The sequence below is a fragment of the Martes martes genome (assembly GCF_963455335.1).
Source record: "Martes martes genome assembly, chromosome: 9".
NCBI lineage: Eukaryota > Metazoa > Chordata > Mammalia > Carnivora > Mustelidae > Martes > Martes martes.
Genome location: NC_137896.1, coordinates 28,654,119 through 28,671,353, shown reverse-complemented (window position 1 = coordinate 28,671,353; position 17,235 = coordinate 28,654,119). Strand labels below are relative to the sequence as shown.

The 17,235-nt window shown below is 43.6% G+C and overlaps 1 protein-coding gene across 1 annotated transcript in view; it reads left to right on the top strand.

Moving 5' to 3' along the window:
- Positions 1-17,235, top strand: part of DNAAF9 (dynein axonemal assembly factor 9) — a 123,999-nt gene that overhangs the window by 54,724 nt on the left and 52,040 nt on the right. Inside the window, exons 12-20 of the mRNA XM_080814052.1 lie at positions 294-330; positions 4,640-4,727; positions 5,924-6,000; positions 7,727-7,771; positions 8,146-8,191; positions 10,821-10,932; positions 11,560-11,634; positions 12,561-12,607; positions 13,354-13,481. Coding sequence (XP_080670178.1) covers positions 294-330; positions 4,640-4,727; positions 5,924-6,000; positions 7,727-7,771; positions 8,146-8,191; positions 10,821-10,932; positions 11,560-11,634; positions 12,561-12,607; positions 13,354-13,481 — 655 coding nt within the window. The remainder of the gene's footprint in view (positions 1-293; positions 331-4,639; positions 4,728-5,923; positions 6,001-7,726; positions 7,772-8,145; positions 8,192-10,820; positions 10,933-11,559; positions 11,635-12,560; positions 12,608-13,353; positions 13,482-17,235) is intronic.

The following is a 17,235-nucleotide window of genomic DNA, read 5'->3' as shown; positions in this document are numbered from 1 at the left end:
ACCTCATAATTTAAAAAAATTAAAAGTAAAGGTGAAAACATTCCAGAGCCTAAGATTCCCCAGGTCTTCTCTGATATTCACAGGTGATGCTGAGTGGGTGGTCAAAATCAGTGTCAAGGGTGAAGATCTAGGAGGATTCTGGGAAAAGCTGTTGTGATTGTACTGTGTTTAACCCAAAAGAAAAAAAATGTAGTTCTTGGCATCTCCTTTGAATTAAGAAATTCTAGCCTCCTTGTGAAGTGTTTGCAGGACGCATGATCTTGTCACACTTAATTCATGGTCCTTTGTTACAGGTGATGAGAATAAGCTGCCCAAGAAAACTGAACAAATGTAAGTCTTCATTTCTATTTTGTATTTTCTTAAAGTTGAGTTACTCAGAAGTTGTGGCTGTCATTCTAACTCCTTTGAGATCAGCAGTGGGTAGGACATTTGGGTGAAGTGGTGAGCAGAGCTGTGGTTTCCTAGCCCTGTCTCTCAGCTTGGCGTCCTGCCAGCTTTGCCATGTGCTCCTCTCTCCAGAACTCAGAGACTTCCTCTGCAAACCCATTTCAATGGTGTGATTCTTCTTACTATGTCTTCTATATAGTACATTTTTTAATCCCCCAAATAAAACATCCTAAAACACGTTGGGAGAATCTATGTTGAAACCACTTCTGGTCTGAGCAGTGTTTCCTCTGGATTTGACTCTTAGACTTGGGGAATAGTGCTGGGATCTGAACTCAGGCTGTGCAACTTTATTTATTTTTATTTTTTTAAATTTTTATTTATTTGACAGACAGAGATCACAAGTAGGCAGAGAGAGAGGGGGAAGCAGGCTCCCCACTGAGGAGAGACCCCCAACTCGGGGCTTGATCCCAGGACCCTGGAATCATGACCTGAGCTGAAGGCAGAGGCTTTAACCCACTGAGCCACCCAGGCGCCCCAAAGCTGTGCATCTTTAAAAAGGTCCAGTGTTGACTTTGCTCCCCCCACATGTAACAGGAAACCAAATATAAGAAATAAACTTATTACTCTTAATCTCACAAAACAAACTGAGGGTTGCTGGGGGTGGGGGGTAGGGATAGGGTAGCTGGGTTATGGACATTGGGGAGGGTATGTGCTATGGTGAGCGCTGTGAATTGTGTAAGACTGATGATTCACAGACGTGTACCCTTGGAGCAAATAATACATTATATGTTAATTTTTAAAAAAGAAAGAAAGAAACTCAATAATGTTTGTGTTAATCTGCTTGGGCTGCCATAACAAAATACCACAGATTGGGTTGCTTAAACAGCAGAAATTTATTTTCTCGCAATTCTGGAGGCTTGAAGTCCAAGTTCCAGGTACCAGCAGGGTTGGTCTCTGGTGAGGCCTCTTTCCTTGAGTTGCAGACCACCACCTTCTTGTTGTGTCCTCATCTGGCCTTTCCGCTGAGCTTTTGTGGAAAAACAGAAATCTCCAGTATCTCTTCCTCTTCTTATAAGGATACCAGTCCTACTGGATTAGGTCCCTACTCTCACGACCTTGTTTAACTTCAGTGACCTTCTTAAAGGTCCTATCTCCGAATACAGTCACATTGAAGATTAGAGTTTCATTATGAGTTTTAGAAGGACTCAATTCAATCCATAACAGTGCTGGAACTACTGAATTCCCAAAAGGAGTTTTCCATCAAAAATATGAACATAATAGAATTCTGTTATTACCTAATTAAATATTCTAGCATAAACTACTGGGGTCTAGACAAGTGCTTCCCAAAGGCCAATAGTGACAGACCACGAAGAATCATCTAAGCATCTTTTTATAAATATATGATCCCCAGGCTATAGTAGTTCCCAGAATTACTGAATCAGAATCTCTGGAGTAGGAACTACTTAGCTGTATCTGAAAAAATACAATATAAGGAATATAATCATACTACAGAAAATTTGGGAAATAGAAAAGAAAAAAAGGAAAAACAAGATCAGCCATAATTCCTCCTCTTTGGCACTACCCATTAGTATCTTAACTGTGTATCTTACTGGGTTTTTAAAAATTATCCATTTAGGTTTTGTATAGCTATAATTAATGTGTATGCATTTTTTAGTGTGTGGATTTTCTGCCCTTTAGCAACATGTCAGCCACATTCTCACTTTGTACATGCTGGTACTACTTTTTTTTTTAAGAGAGAGCAAGAGTGTGTGCGCATGCACACACACAAGCAGTGTGGGAAGGGGCAGAGGGAGAGGGAGATAGAGAATCTTAAGCAGAGGCCACACCCGGCATGGAGCCCAATGTGGGGCTCGATCTCATGACCCTGAGATCATGACTGGAGCCAAAATCAAGAGTCAGATGCTTAACTGACTGAGCCACCCAGGCACCCCTGTACCTGCTGGTACTTATGTGCCAGCTGTGCTTCGCCACTGGATCTTCATTCTGGACACTTAAACATTTCTCCTAACCAAATTCATTGGTGCCTTGCTTCAGGGACTAGTATTGACCAGTGCTTGAGCGTACATGTAGAGACTTGGTGAATCACAGAGCTGGTAGAACTTGGGCCTTATGGAGTCCTAGTGAAGGCAATGGCAGCGCCATCCAGGCATGAGTCTCAGGCCTCCCATCCAGGCCATTTTATAAGCCCATAGCCAGGTGGCTTTGCATTCAGCTGTTGTTTGGGGTTTGTATAGGAGAAAGCCAAGCAGTAAGGGCAGTAAGGGGGCCAAAACATCTTGGTACTGAGTGAGTCAGGCTGGTGGGGAAAGGAGGAAGGCATCTTTATATATCTTTGGTGTTTGTGCCAAGGTGTGGAGGATTCTGATCTTACCTGGAAGTGGCCATGCTCATTGTCAGTGCCCCTGCCAGGCCCCTTCCTACCAAGACATACCCCTCTGTTGTGGCCTGGCCAACAGTCTTCAGGATATGTTGATCCTTGGAGCTGTCATTTTGTTATGTATGCTTTTTCTGTCTTTTTTTTCTTCTACCCAACTCAAATCTCTTACCTAAAATGTAGAGGTGTGTTGTGGGAGCCACGGAGGAAATTAAAGGAATTGGCTATGTGACATGGTACAATAGAAAAGCAACAGGCTAACAGCAGACCTGAATTCAAGTCTGCCATTAATTTTCTGTGCCTTGGACAGTTTACTCCACCTCCTGAGGCCCTACTTGCTTCTTCTGTAAGATGAGAGTTAGACCGGATCATTTCTGGGTTCCTTCCTGCTTTCCAACTCTGGTCACCTTCCTCTACTTGTTATAAGATTCTCAGGCATAAATGTTGACATAGTCTTTGGCAAGTCTTTATCATCTTCTTGCCAGGCATCTTCCCTGCCTTTTAGGGCCTTGTGGATAAACCCCTTCTCTCTATAATTATCCTGATAAGATCCCAAATCTCTCTCCCATAAGGTAGTGATTCTCAACCAAGGGCAGTTCTACTGCTCCTCTTCCTCCAGCCCCACACCCAGCGACCTTTGACAGTGTCTGGAGACATTTTGTTATCCCAACTGGGGTACTACTGGCATCTGATGGATAGGGGATGTTGCTGAACATCCTATAGTGCACAGGACAGACACCATGACAAAAAATTTATCTGGCCCAAAATGCTGAGAAGGAAGAAACCTTCTTAAAATCAATTTGGGAAGTGAGAAGTCCAAGAGAAAGGGCAGGATTGGTGGAGTGAGGAGCAGGGAGCTTTAGGAAGGGAATGTTTGCCCTCAGGAGCGCACTCTATTCTCTGGATCAGGTAAGCTACTTGAAAAGTGGTGTGCAGCTGGTAATTTAAATTTAAGTGGAGCTCATCTTCTCCTCTGAGGTAATCTCTTTTGCTCCTGAAGTTCCAGTAGCAGTTCATAGGCCTGGGAGGAGATGACATGAATGTATGGTGTGGTTGGTCCCAAAACAGTAGAAAGTCTGTACCAAGATACTGAAGAGATTCAGACTCCTGACAGAGGGGCTAGGGAGCCCGCAGAGTTCTCTTCAGTTGGATCACAAACAGGGAGGGTTGGTCTTCTGAGCAGAGTTGGCTTTTCTTATCGTGGTTTAATAAGAGCAAAGTGTGGGGACACCTGGGTTGCACAGTTGGTTAAGAGGCTCATTCTTGGTTTCAGCTCAGGTTATGATCTCAGGGTCATGAGATCAGGTCCCAAACTGGGCTCTGTGCTCAGCATGGAGTCTGCTTGAGATTCTCTCCCTCTGCGCTCGTTCTCTCTCTCTGTGTCTCTCTCTCAAATGAATAATTAAAAAAAAAAAACAAAAACTCTACAAAACTTAAAAAAAAAAAAGAGCAAAGTATAAATCACGTGGGGCACATGGCTTTTAAAAGGTTTAGAAATCAGGGGTGCCTGGGTGGCTCAGTCCGTTAAGCATCTAACTCTTGGTTTCAGCTCACATCATCATCTCAGGGTGCTAGGATCAAGCCCCGAGTCAGGCTCCGTTCTCAGCAGGGAGTCGGCTTGAAATTCTGTCTCTCTCCCTCTGCCCCTTGCCATGCTCCCCATGCACGCACACACTTTCTCTCTCTCTCTGACATAATAAATAAATCTTTATAAAAGGCTTAGAAATCAATGAGTTCTGTTTTGCACTTTTCTCATTCTTTTAAAAAATCAGTTCCTTAGGGAATGTCATTTATGTGCATGCAGCTTTTGTTGAAACCTTGTGATGCTGTAGTTAACCCATATTTTTTGTTCTAAAGTAGGCTCTTGTCCCAGGTGTATGCTGCTGTTATAGAGGCTGTTTTGGCTGGCATTGCATGTTATGCTAAAACTTCCAGTCTAACAAAGGTAATTTCAATACCACGTTTCTCTTTCTTTAGTAGTAATTTCAGTGTAAACCTTCCTATCCATGTGTTTTGGCTTTGGACACCTGGTAGTAGTCAGTTTTGTGCGAACCTGGGCCTCAGTGGAGCTTGGCGCCAGACAAAGGTACCTGGAGAGTGCTGAGCTTCTGCTGCCTGTGACTGAACTGCCCTTGTCCTAGGAATGACCGACCGCTAATCAGCACTTCTTTGTAGATATCTGGTCGTGTTAAAGAAAAGTCATTCTGTAGCCTACTGTTTTACTTTCTAGCTTTTTTTTTTAAACTAGCTCTTTAAAAGTTAAAAAATGAAAATATAGATATTTCTACTGTGAATTTAATAGAGTTAGCTAAGTTTGTCTTGAGCTACATAGTGAGATTTCCTATAATTCAGTGTTTTAAAAAAAAACCAGCTAAAAATTAGAAAATCTGATTTGCCTTTCCTAGACAAGCACATGTGTTCTCATTCTCTGACCGTTCTCTTCCTTGCTGTTTTGCGGTTAACCTGCCCTGCTGAGTTGGATTCCTATATCTGACCCAGTAAGGAGATGCGAAGAGTCGGCTTGATGCCTCCCAATGCCAATAGGACCTTTCCTGAAGGAAGCCATTTGATATTGGAAAGGTTGTGTATGATGTAGATACCACAGAGACTGTAGCCGTAGTCACCAGCTCCCTGCCATCTTCCCTCCTCACTTGAACCGGATCCCTGGCAACTTGGAATTTTTCAGCCCTTTAGCTGAAGGCTTATGCAGTATCAGTTCTCACACTTTTTCTTTTTAAGTGATCTTTTGTAAATCTAGGTATTTAAATATTCTTAGCATCTGGCAGAAACTCCAAGGGCAGTAGTCTCTCCCCCAGGGCCAAGGGAGAGGGGAGGAGGAAACCCTTTTCCAGACCTCACAATGGCATCATCCTGGCTGATTACAGTTCCCGGTAGATCAGGTTCCAGTGCCCACCTGCCTGAATGAAGTGTTTCCTGTGAACCAACCCAAAGAAAGCAGGCACCTGTTTCCCTTAACACAATGTTTTCACTTTGATCTATTGATATATACAAAGCAGTCATGTAGAGGGGAGGGGCACAGTGTTCTCCTAGCCAAATGTTAGAAGGGTACTTCCTGTCAGTGATGTGTACTCTTTCTTGCTGTGAAAGCTAATTGTCCCTGTTTTGTCATTGCTTTTATAGGCGAAGGAGGTAGCTGAGCAGACCCTGGGATCTGGGTTAGATTTCTTTGAGTTGATGCAGTTTAAGGCAGCCCTACGGTAAGCCATGGCTGCTATTTTCTATAAGGAGCTATTTTTAATGTTTTATTAAATAAAGACCCTTTTCTGTCTTGTATTTGATATTCCGTCTTCCCTCTGAGAAATGTTCCAGTAAAATAAGAGGATATCTGAAAGACAAGTTTTGGGAGGCCAGGGAGCCAAAGATGGAGGAACTATATGAGAAAGAGTCAGACACATTTCCTGATGCCAGAATGGGAGGCAGATCAATGGCAGAAGCATCAGAGACCTGAAGGACCCAGGTTTAGAGATTAGAAAGGTGAAGCAGGGACATGAGGGGTGGAGTTTGTTAGGGTCAGGGTCCCTGGGCACATAGAGACAGTTCCTGCTTAGGAGACCCTGGCCTTGGGCCTCTGATGCCTCTTAGGTAATGGGCATCCTGAGCCTGGCTTTGTCTCAGGAACTGAAAGCTCTGGGATTCAGGTTTGCTAGCAGTCCAGCCATCATACATCTCCTGGCACATCACAGGGCCCTCTGTGTGGTCTGTGTCCATAGCCAAACTTTCATGAACCCAGTCCATCTAACCCTCCACCCATCCTGTATGAGGACCACTTGGTGTACTTTTTGGCAAAAGAGACAAAAGACACCAGCGACACTGAGGAATTTTCTTAGAATACTTATGGGTTGTGCCCTGTGGTGCCTCAGCTCCATACCCCACTTTTTCTTAACATCTATAGCCCTGGGTAGTAAGAAAGAACATTTAAAAAGTTGACCTAACGAGAATTTTATTGCTGTAGCTCCAGGAGTGGAGGGAAGAGCCAGATCTTTCTGGTGTAAGGCTTCAGGCTTCTTTCTTCTGGGTCTTCTGAATCTTATAGCTCTGGCCATAAGATGAGAAGGATAGAAGTTTGTTTCCTTAAGGCCTTGTGCTGGCCTGGATTATCTATTCCTGGCAGACCTGAGTTTGAGGAAACTTTTGCTTTCTAGTTGTGTGACTTTGGGTAAGACAAGGAGCTCTCCGTTCATCTGTTTCCTTGTCTTCCCACCATGCAGAGTGACTAAGCATGTAGATGTTAGCTGCTATCAAATTGGGGGGTGGGGGGAGGGCTTCTGTGTCACCGTCGACATGGCTGGCATAGTCTTTCCCTTCTTCCTTTCCTCAGAGTTTTGAGTAGGCCACTCAGCCTTTCCAGGGCAGGCTACCTTTCTACCAGGGCAGGCAAAGCCTTTTAGCCCTGGGCATACTTCCCTAGCTGGAGGAAGGAACAAGAAAAGAACACCAGGCAATGGGAGTTCCATCTGGAGCCCCACTCCCTTCTCTCCACAAGGTCACTTGACTGAGTACCTTACACTACATCAGATTAGCAAATCATCTCCTGAGAGGAACACAGGACTTGGTGTCTCTGCTTGGGCTTGGAGCAGGGATGGCAGCTTGACCCAAAGGTAGTAAAGAAGAGGAGGATCAGGACAGTATGTCACAGGTGTGGGGCAGAAGGCCGTGGGCCAGTAGAGGGTCTTCCCAGTCTGCAATAGGCAATAGTTCTAGCACATGGTTCTCTCCTGCTCTGTCCAAGAGTCAGGCCAGCCCTGAGAATCTGCACAGAGGCAGAGCTGTGACTGGAGTCAGATGCTGGCCCCACACTTGGCAAATGTGCCGTGAAGGCCCAGCACAGGTGCACTGCAGCAGCGGGTGTCTGGGGGGTGGGTGGTGGCCAACAGTGTGGTTAGCAAGAACAGACTGACTTTTTATTTTTTTTGGGGTCTATAGCTCCAAGATGGCTTTTCATATCCATGCTGTGAATAATCAGGGAAGGTAAGTGTATGTTTGTGATGCATGCTCTTTTGGGGCAAGTTTTTAGGAATAAGAAGTGAAGAGAGGCTATCTTGTAACTGCTGATGTGGGTGGTCTTCTTAGAGTTCTGGCAATGACATCGTGCCAGGATTGGGCCTGGGACTTGCTATACTCAACTGAGACGCTATACTCTGAGTGCTTCCCTTTGAAAGACCGAGGCATGGGAGTAGGGGGTGGACCTAATTCCTTCCAGTGGCCTACATACTAATTCTGCCCACATGTCGCCCAGTGCTTTGAAAAACCCTGAAAGAAATCTGGGTCTGTGGATTGTTGCCAAGTTGAGAAAAGAACATTGTAATTGTGATATATGTTTCTCCTGTCTCTTCCTCTTCTAGGATTGTGCCTCTGGACAGTGAAGATAGCTTATACTTTGTAAAGACGGTAAGCAGAGCTGTTACAAGTCAGCTGTCGGGGAGTGACCTAAAGAGGGACATCTGCAAGGGGTGAGACAGAAGTAGGTGGGAGTCTTGGTCAGTCTATCCCTGAGGAAACTGGTCTGTTCTCAGGAGCATTCCAGCTGCAGCCGTAGTGAGCCTGTGATTTTAAGGGTACCCAGGTGGCTGTACAAGGTCCGCAATCATATCCCATGCCTTAGCTTCCCAGGGTCCAAAGTCTTTTCTGGGGGTTGGGAGAGACACTTCTGCCTAAGGTTAGGAAGGCTTCCTCCAACTGACTGAGACTCCTCTGACCTCATGTGGAAATGTGAGCTGAGGATAAACCTGTCTCAACACAGACCGATGAGTTTTCAGTGGATTCTCTGTGTTCCAGGGCCTTAGTTGATGCCCTTATGATGATCTGTGAGAATAAATAAAAGAAACAAAAAACTGGGGGCCTAAGTCTCCAGTGAAGTGGGTAGTCAGAGCAGAAATTTCCAGCCCATTTTCTGGGGGCACCCTGATGGGACAGGGGCATGATTTGGTGATGCAGAAATATTGGTCCCCAGGTGAGCTGGTTGGCATGGCCTGGGGGAGCCGAGTTTCTAGACCAGTTGCCTGGTCACAAGCCAAGTTCTCCATTTAGCTCAGTGCATCCTAATGTGCAGAAGATTGGCAAGCAATGCATGAGAGTATGGTAGTTATCCAGCCAAGATTCTGGTTGCAGAATACGTGGGCACAGATTACACCTTGAGTCTGTTCTGTGGCTACTGCCTGAGCCTTAATTCCAGTGAGCTTTTGGTCACCAGGAACTTGGTGTGCAGGTGTGGATGACTCAGTGCAAATGCATGCTTGCCACCATCACCAGTGGGAAAGCAGTAGTGTCATCTCATCTACAGAGTAGTCCAACAAGAGTAACTTCTTAAGGTTGTAAGTTCTCCTTTGATAAAGTGTCTGCTCCCTGTATCATCAGCGTTTTGTGTTGATGCTCATTTAGAACTAAGAGACTTCATGGTGACATCATCAGGATGCTAGGAGATGCTTCCTGATATTAGGTGCTAGTACTTTATCTACTTTCCAGACCGTAAGCCCTGACATCTCTATTTAGACTCCTCTGCAGTGCTCTGGAAGGTCCTTTGCACATTAGAAGGTGATCAGGAGCCCAGTGGAATCATACTATTGTGTTAAGTACACTTCCAGCAGCCACTAATGAAATAGGAAAGAAGAGAGAGAAAACTGTTTTCTGTATAAATCTTGTCCTCCTTTTCAAGTAGAAATGAAGTTCTGCCTTTCAATTTTCTTTCTCTTCTTCCTCAATATTAGAAGGCAAGTATAAAAGTAAGGTATTGAGTATAACCCACTGGATTGTCTTCCTCTTGGATCTGGAAACAGAAGTGGGGTTCCCACTGTCAATTAAGAGAGACCATGCAGCCCAAGAAGGCTTTGTGTCTTCACATGTTCAAAATTCTTTGAAGCAGATTTAGATTAAAAAACAAAAACAAAAACAAAAACAAAAACTCCTGGTTGTCAAGCCTAATCAGAAAGTTAACTAAAATATAAAAGCCTACCTATCACTTTTATACATCCTTTTTTCATAACAACATGAAAAACTAACCACTTAGGCTTTAACAGTTTTTTTCCTCAACTCTTCTGCCTCCCTTTTGTATTTGGGAATCTACCAATTTCTTCAAGAGCCCCACATATTTTGTCTCTGCCCTGAACCTGGAATAGGGATTCCAGGCTAGGATCACAGTGTATTGAAAATGGACTCTGTTTCAGGAACTCTGCACATGGCCATTCAGCAACATCAGGCCAGGAGGAGACAGGACCTGAGAGTGCTCATTGTGCTACTTATCCCGTGTCCCTCACCAGATCTTCTGTCATTCCAGACCCTGGCTCTGGCTCATACCATTTTCTGCATTTCTTCTGCTAGATTCCCCCCGAAGTTGTTCTGTTTTCTTTAGTTCTAACATAAATTAGGGCTTGTTTATCAGCCATTCAAGAGATCTCTCTGTGTTGTTTCAGTTTTTTTTTCCAGCCTACTAAAGCCTCTATTTTTATTTGTCTTGCCATAAAAGCTTAAGTAGTTTTCTTTTCATTTTCTTGGTACTGAAAGAAGCATTTGTAGGTATGACATGTATCCAGAAATATCCATGAAGACATGTGTAATGAATGAATGACCACCTTCCCAGACTTGTTCAGAACTTGAGCCCAAACCAGAGAAGGAATTAGCAAGCATGTGCATATGCCAGGATGCGAGAAGTATACGAGTGTACAAGAGCCTGAAAGAAATACCTCTAACTCTTGAGAGGCCAGAGCCTCATCACAATTAAGAAGGACGGCTATTATCTTAGGAAAGATAAGGAATTTGAGGGAATTTATAGAAACATAGAAATACTCCTATGGCCCAAATGTGTCTCTGATGCAGAAGCAGTTGCAGGGGAGCATGGATGATGCTGAAGTCCTCTCCTGGTCCTGAGATGTAGTTCAGAAGAACTTGAGTTTTCCTTAGAAACTCTGGAGTATTCTGTCAAAATGTGCCTTAGAGCAGTATTTTGTGATCTGTTTCTTAAGGGTCTCTCCCTGAAAGTTTAAGAGTGACAACTGGCCTGACTCTGTTTTCTCATTTGATATAGGCTTGTATGACTGTGTATGACATTCCTGACTTACTGGGAGGAAGGGGGTGCTTAGGGTCTGTGGTCTTCTCAGAATCCTTCTTGACATCTCAGATCTTGGTTAAAGAAAAGGGTAAGTGTTTATAAGGTCTTTAGAAAGCAGAACTTGAGTTGTTTTTGTTTTGGCAAAATAAGTTAATAGATGTAGTGTCATAGTTCTTATGTATGTATAAATCATAATATATAATAAGTCTACATTATTGTATATTATAATTATATATAACATATTATTAATTATAACATTATCTTCACACACACACACATATGAGAATATGTACGGCCTTACTGGTAGTCAGGAAGAAGCAATTTGAAATAATAATCAGATGTTTTTTTTAACCTTTGCACTACCTTGATAAAAATTTAAAATATAGTTGAAAAGGACTAATTCCCAGGACTTACATTTAAGTGTGTGTTTCTCTTTGTTGAAAAGAAAATAATAGTTAATCACATGGGGAAACCTTCCTCCCTCCCCTCATTAGTCTCCCTGTTCCCAGATGAGGAAGTTTTCAATTTCTGAGGGCCCAAGATTTTGTATACTAATATTGTATTATTAGTTATTGTGTACTATACCATACTATACTTATTGTATACTAATAAGAGGAGCCATCGCTCCTGAGAAGGGGAGGGGTGTTAGTTTGGGGGCCTACAAGGTGGGCTCAGGTAATGGGCAGTAATTGGCATGTCTGTGGTCTTCCTGCAGATGGCACTGTTACCACAGAAACCAGCTTCATAGTCCTGACAGCCGCCATACCCAGATTCTGCTCCTGGCTGGTTAGTGTCATTCATCTGGTGGAAGTGGATTTAAATGTGGAGAAATTGGAGAGAACATTTGAGGAAGAGCCTCTTCATTGGGTCCCTGGTGGGATGTCAGATCCTAAGCTAGCTACTCTTCAGAAATGGAAGTTTTTATCTCAGCTCTTTTTCTTTACACAAATGAATCTAGTTTCTTTAACTCTGTCCTAATCTTGGGAAAGTGCCAGAAGAAATGAACTAAGTGATTTTGGTCCCTATTAAATTATGAAAGGAAGAAATTAAACCTTCATTTTACAGATGAGGGTACTAAGGCTCAGAAATTGACCAGCCTGTCCAAAGTCACAGAGATAGTAAGGAGTAGATTCTCTGGTCAGAATGGTTGCTGCTGAGTTTTTACAGCAGAGTCTCTCCGTGTAGAAGGGTCCCATCTTCATCAGTGGGAGCTGGTCTAAAACTCTGGTGCCTTGGGACACAGAAAGCATGAGAGCAGTGAGTCTAATAATGGCCTAAGTACCTATTTTACAAAATCAATTCTGATGTGAATAAGGATGAACAAGAATCATCCTCTATTGTAACATGAATACATATAAATGAGAACATGTTCAAAATATTTTAGTATGTTCTCTTCCCTTTGTCCTTACAAATAGTTGTTTTTTTTCTGAAGTGAAATATAAGTGGAGACTAATACATCATTTCCACATCTTGTAGGCTCTTTTAGCTGGAGCTCAGATCCCAGGGAGAGGGAGAGTCCACCATGGCCTTGGGCTCTAAGCCTTGATGACAAGTAGGCAGCCCAGCTCTGCCAGCCATCAGGGCCTGAGAGCACAGGATTTGGTGGAGGGACTGCCCAGTCAGTGTCCTAGAAATATTGAACATGGGGGAGACCTAGGAGAGTTTTGCCCTTGAAGTAGGAAACTGAAAACTTGCACTTCTTTTGCGTACAGGTAGAAGATAATGAAGTAAAATTGTCTGAGAAAACCCAGCAAGCAGTGAAGGTAAGCAGCCTTCTTATCCTCAATGTTAACATTGTATCAAAATGAAATATAAACAATTTATGAAGATAACCTAGAATATTTCATTTTAGGGCTAACCTGAAGAATATGTTCCTCTTTGTCTCAATTCCTATTTGCATCCTTCCCCTCCCAGCAAAGCTTTAGAAATAACCATTTAATGGGGTACACAGTTAGAGGGATTCGTCTGCCATTTGGCCTTTGATGTGTTTTGTTTTTGTTTTTGTTTTTATTTGTCAGACAAGAGATCACAAGTAGGCAGAGAGGCAGGCAGAGGGAGAGGAGGAAGCAGACTCTCTGCTGAGCAGAGAGCCTGATGTGGGGCTCCATCCCAGGCCCCTGAGACCATGACCTGAGCCGAAGGCAGAGGCTTAACCCACTGAGCCACCCAGGCGCCCCTGGTGTGTTTTCTTTAATCTCCCAGTACTATTAGAAGCAGGTCTCAGATTGGCCTAGACATATAGAACTTAGAGGTCAAGGTTTTAGGCAAGGAGAGCTGTCTCCAGTTGCTAGAAATCCACTGGAGCATGAACAAGCGTAGCAGGCTTTGATGCCTGGACTCGGAGAGGACTATACAAGTTGAAAATGCCAGTAATGTGCCAAAGGCATGTAAAAAGTTGGATCTCTGTGAGGCTGACTAAGCAGCTTTTGTAGACAGATAAACGGGCAGGACTTTTGATTCTGTAAAGTTTATGCTATAAATCGTCTGTTCTTTGTGATTGTTTTTAAAGGGGGATGCCAGTTTCCTGGGTACTTTTCTAACAGGAGGAGAAGGAGCATATCTTTATTCCAGCAATCCACATTCTTGGCCTGAGGAAGGTGAGCCAGCTATTACTTTTCTATTCTTGACTGTGTCTGGGTCCCTCTTTGCAGGTATTGGCATGGGCGTTGTGATTAGCAATACATCTGATATTTGAAAAGACTTGCTGGTGTAGAAATATTTCTTTACAGCATTTCTCCTTTTATCCACCCATTTTGCAGATGAGGAGACTTGTGCTAGGAAGGGATGGCCCCAGAACCACAGTCTGGTCCTCTTCTTGCTCCCTGAGGATTGTTCTCAGAATAGGCTAGAGCGGCAGTGTGTCCAGAGATAGAATTTGTGGACCTAAACAAGTCTGGATTCATTTTCTGTTGCTATATAAAAAATTACCACAAATTTAGTAGCTTAAAACACACAGTTGCTATTTCACAGTTCTATAGGTCAGAAGTCCAAGTAGACTTGGCTGGATTTATGTTAAGTTCTCTGAAGTTAAGGCACCAGTCAGACAAAGCTCTTATCTGGAGATTCTGGGGAAGAATTCACTCCTAAGCTCATCTAGAATTATCAGCAGAATTCAGTTCCTTAGGATTGTAGGACTGGGATCCCCATCTTGTTGCTAGCTGTCTGTCAGGACCATGCTTAACTCCTTCTCCCAGAGGTCTATGCCCTGTGACAGCCCTTCCCCATCTCAGCAATGAAAACCTCCCCTGTGTTGTTGAATCTCTCTTATCCTTCGGATCTGTCTAAATTCCTTTTCAATACCAGCCAGAGAAAACTCTGCTTGTAAAGAGCTGTTTGTGATTAGAGGAAGCTCACTCAAATAATGTCCCTTTTGCAGTATAACATTACATGAACACAGGAGTAACATCAGAAAATGAAGGTCATGAAAGCCATCTTAAATTTCTGCCTACCACAGTCTATACTCTGGCTTCCCATTAATGTTCCTCCCACATGCAAAATACAGTCACCCCTTCTCAAGGGCCCCACCTTATTATGATAACAGTTCAAAGTCCTAAATCTCACTGGCTCAAAAATCCAAAATCTCATCATCAAGATCATCTAAATCAGATATAGATAAGGCTCTGGCTTTTAATCTATTAAATATAACTCCTGAACACATGTCTTCTCTAGCTGTGGCCCTGTGAAACTAATGAGAGAAGTTATCTGCTCTGCCCTCCCAACACCCAAGGTGGCACATAGGATAACAGTTACAGACATTCAGCTTCAGAAAGGTGGGGAGTAATGGAAAATAAAAAAGAGTTATCAGCCTCAGGTAGCTTTGAAATCCGGCTGGGTACACTCCAGGGTCTGGGTTAGGTTTTAAGGCCTGGGAATAGTCCAACATGGCTCTTACCTCTGCCACCTGGGCTCTTAGTTTCATCCTCTAAACTCTTAGTTTTCTCCTCTAAGCTTGTGGCTACACCTTGGTCATCCTTCCTTTTTCACAAAGGTAGCACTTTGTAGGTGACTTTTATCAGCCTGCATCTTGCCAATAGTATTTGGGGGTCCAGTACTCTCCTTTGATTTCATGTGCTCCCTGTCCCTTTCAGTCCAAGCTGGCAGTATTTCTGCTGACCTAAGATTTTCAGAAACCTTGCTGGTTTTACATGGATTCCATGTTCCTTTTTGGTTTCCTCAAAATAACATTTTCTTAGGAGTCCTATTCTTACCCTTGTTGATATAGCCATCTTAATGGAGGAAGAGTTGTGACTTACTCCACAAATTTCTCAGCCTCTACTGAGCAAATCCCCTTTCTAGATAATTTGTTCTTCTTGGAAGTAGTCTGTCCGGTGGCAGATTCTTCTCCCTGGTCTCAGATCAGTGGTTCAGCTTCTTCTCCTCCATTCATGGAGGAGACAAAGCACAAGGAGATTTGGGGCTCCACACAATGCCAGGTAGTAATAGCGTTTGTTATTGTGCCTGTGCTCCAGCCCTGCCTGCATTTGTGCCTCTCCAGATCCCGGTACAGAAGACCAGAGTCAGGAACACCTGTTGAAGGCAGGGAGTATGTGACAGTGCTACTAGCCTGGGGGCAAGAATGCATAGTGTTTCAAAAGCAGGTTGTAGGGTGCCTGGGTGGCTCAGTGGGTTAAGCCTCTGCCTTCAGCTTAGGTCATGGTCTCGGGGTCCTGGGATCGGGCCCCACGTCGGGCACTCTGCTTGGTGGGGAGCCTGCTTCCTCCTCTCTCTCTCTCTGCCTGCCTCTCTGCCTACTTGTGATCTCTGTCAAATAAATAAATAAAACCTTTAAAAAAAAAAAAAAAACAGGTTGTAGAGACAACACAGAGGTAGTTGTGTCATAGTTGAGCCAGTTACAATATTTAGCAAGGATATTTGCCAAAATTAGTTTGCACCTTCCTAGCAAAGGCCCTTCTTAGAAAAGTAATCTTGTGCTGTATTGAGTTATCCAGGAAGATTTCAATATATCCTGAGGTCTGTACACAAAGGGCACAGCCAGGGATTTCTGAAGCCTTATTCATCACACTCTTTTGAGAGCACACTCTTAGTTTCTGAAGGAAATATAGTTTGAATTAGGAGGTGGTTTTCTGAGGCAGAAAAATTAAATAGGAATAGTGAATTTAAACAGGAATCTCCTCTAGCTGTCTGTTAAGCTTTTTGCCACTTTGGAGCTCAGGTCAAGTGGGGCTTAAAGTTTATACCACTTAAGGCTCTTTCAAGGAGAAATAGCACAAAACGGTTAGGATTCTTCTGAGGGCCTTAGAAGGGGGCTTGGGCAGGTGAGGGGTTCTGAAGCTTGAGTGTCATTAGTGTCTTGGTAAATCTGTCTCTACTTGAGACTGTGATGAGCTTAAGAAGGCATTGACAAAGCTCTTCAGCCTGTGTTATTTTAATTGAGCTTCCTGTCCTGAGCCCCATAGGTGAAAACTTGCCTGAGGTTATAGTGCAAGTTCACAGTAGGTCTGGAGGGTAGTCCAGGTCTTCTGATTCTCAGTTCAGGGTTGGCCCTTCCACTACATATAGATAAGACTAGTACCTCCTTTACTTTGAAATGCTTCCACTGAAACCTTTTTCTTCCCCAGTTAGTGACTTCTCCTATCACAGGACTTTTTGCTATACAGCTTCCTGTTCATTTATGTCCTTCACGTGTCCTTCTCTTCCCCACCCTGCTGTCCTTGGTCAGGCAGGCTGCCCACCCGCTAACCCTCAGGAGCCCGGTTTAGAGGTTTACCACATATGCCTATATCCATAAACAATGTCTTGGTTTTGAGTAGCACAAATAGAATCATACTCTGTGTGTTCTTCTGGGTCTTGCTTTTTTTGCTCACTGTTCTTTTCCTAAGATTCATCCAGATTGTTGTGGATAGCCATGAAGTTCATTCACTTTCATGGCTCAGTGGGATTCCTTTATATGAAAATGTGCTATTTATTCTTTGGACCGTTGATGGACATTTGGGGTTCATCATTTTCTTGCTATTACAGACAGTCCTGTCATGAGCATTCCTGTACATGTCTCCTGGTGCACATGGCCCCAGGAAGATGCCTTAAAACACAGCCTTCTTGCTGTATAGTAATTGACATCTATTGTCTCAGTCTCCTGACTTTCCTGTTGCATTCTGGCTAGCTGGACCGGCCACTGCTGTCATCTCTGGCTAGTCGGTATGCTGGCATTCCCTGAATGTTTGCCACTTTGATTGCTGTCTTTTTTTGACATCCATGCCTATAGAATTTTCTATGCTTTGTCTCAAACAAAGTCAGCCCCTCTCCCTTGTAAGATTTTTGTATACCATGGAACTGGAGGGGAGGTCAAGTGAATAGCCCCTGGCTGAAACACCACATTTCTACCGTTCTCATCAAGCTTCAGTAGATTTTTCTCAAATAAATCCTTCTCAGT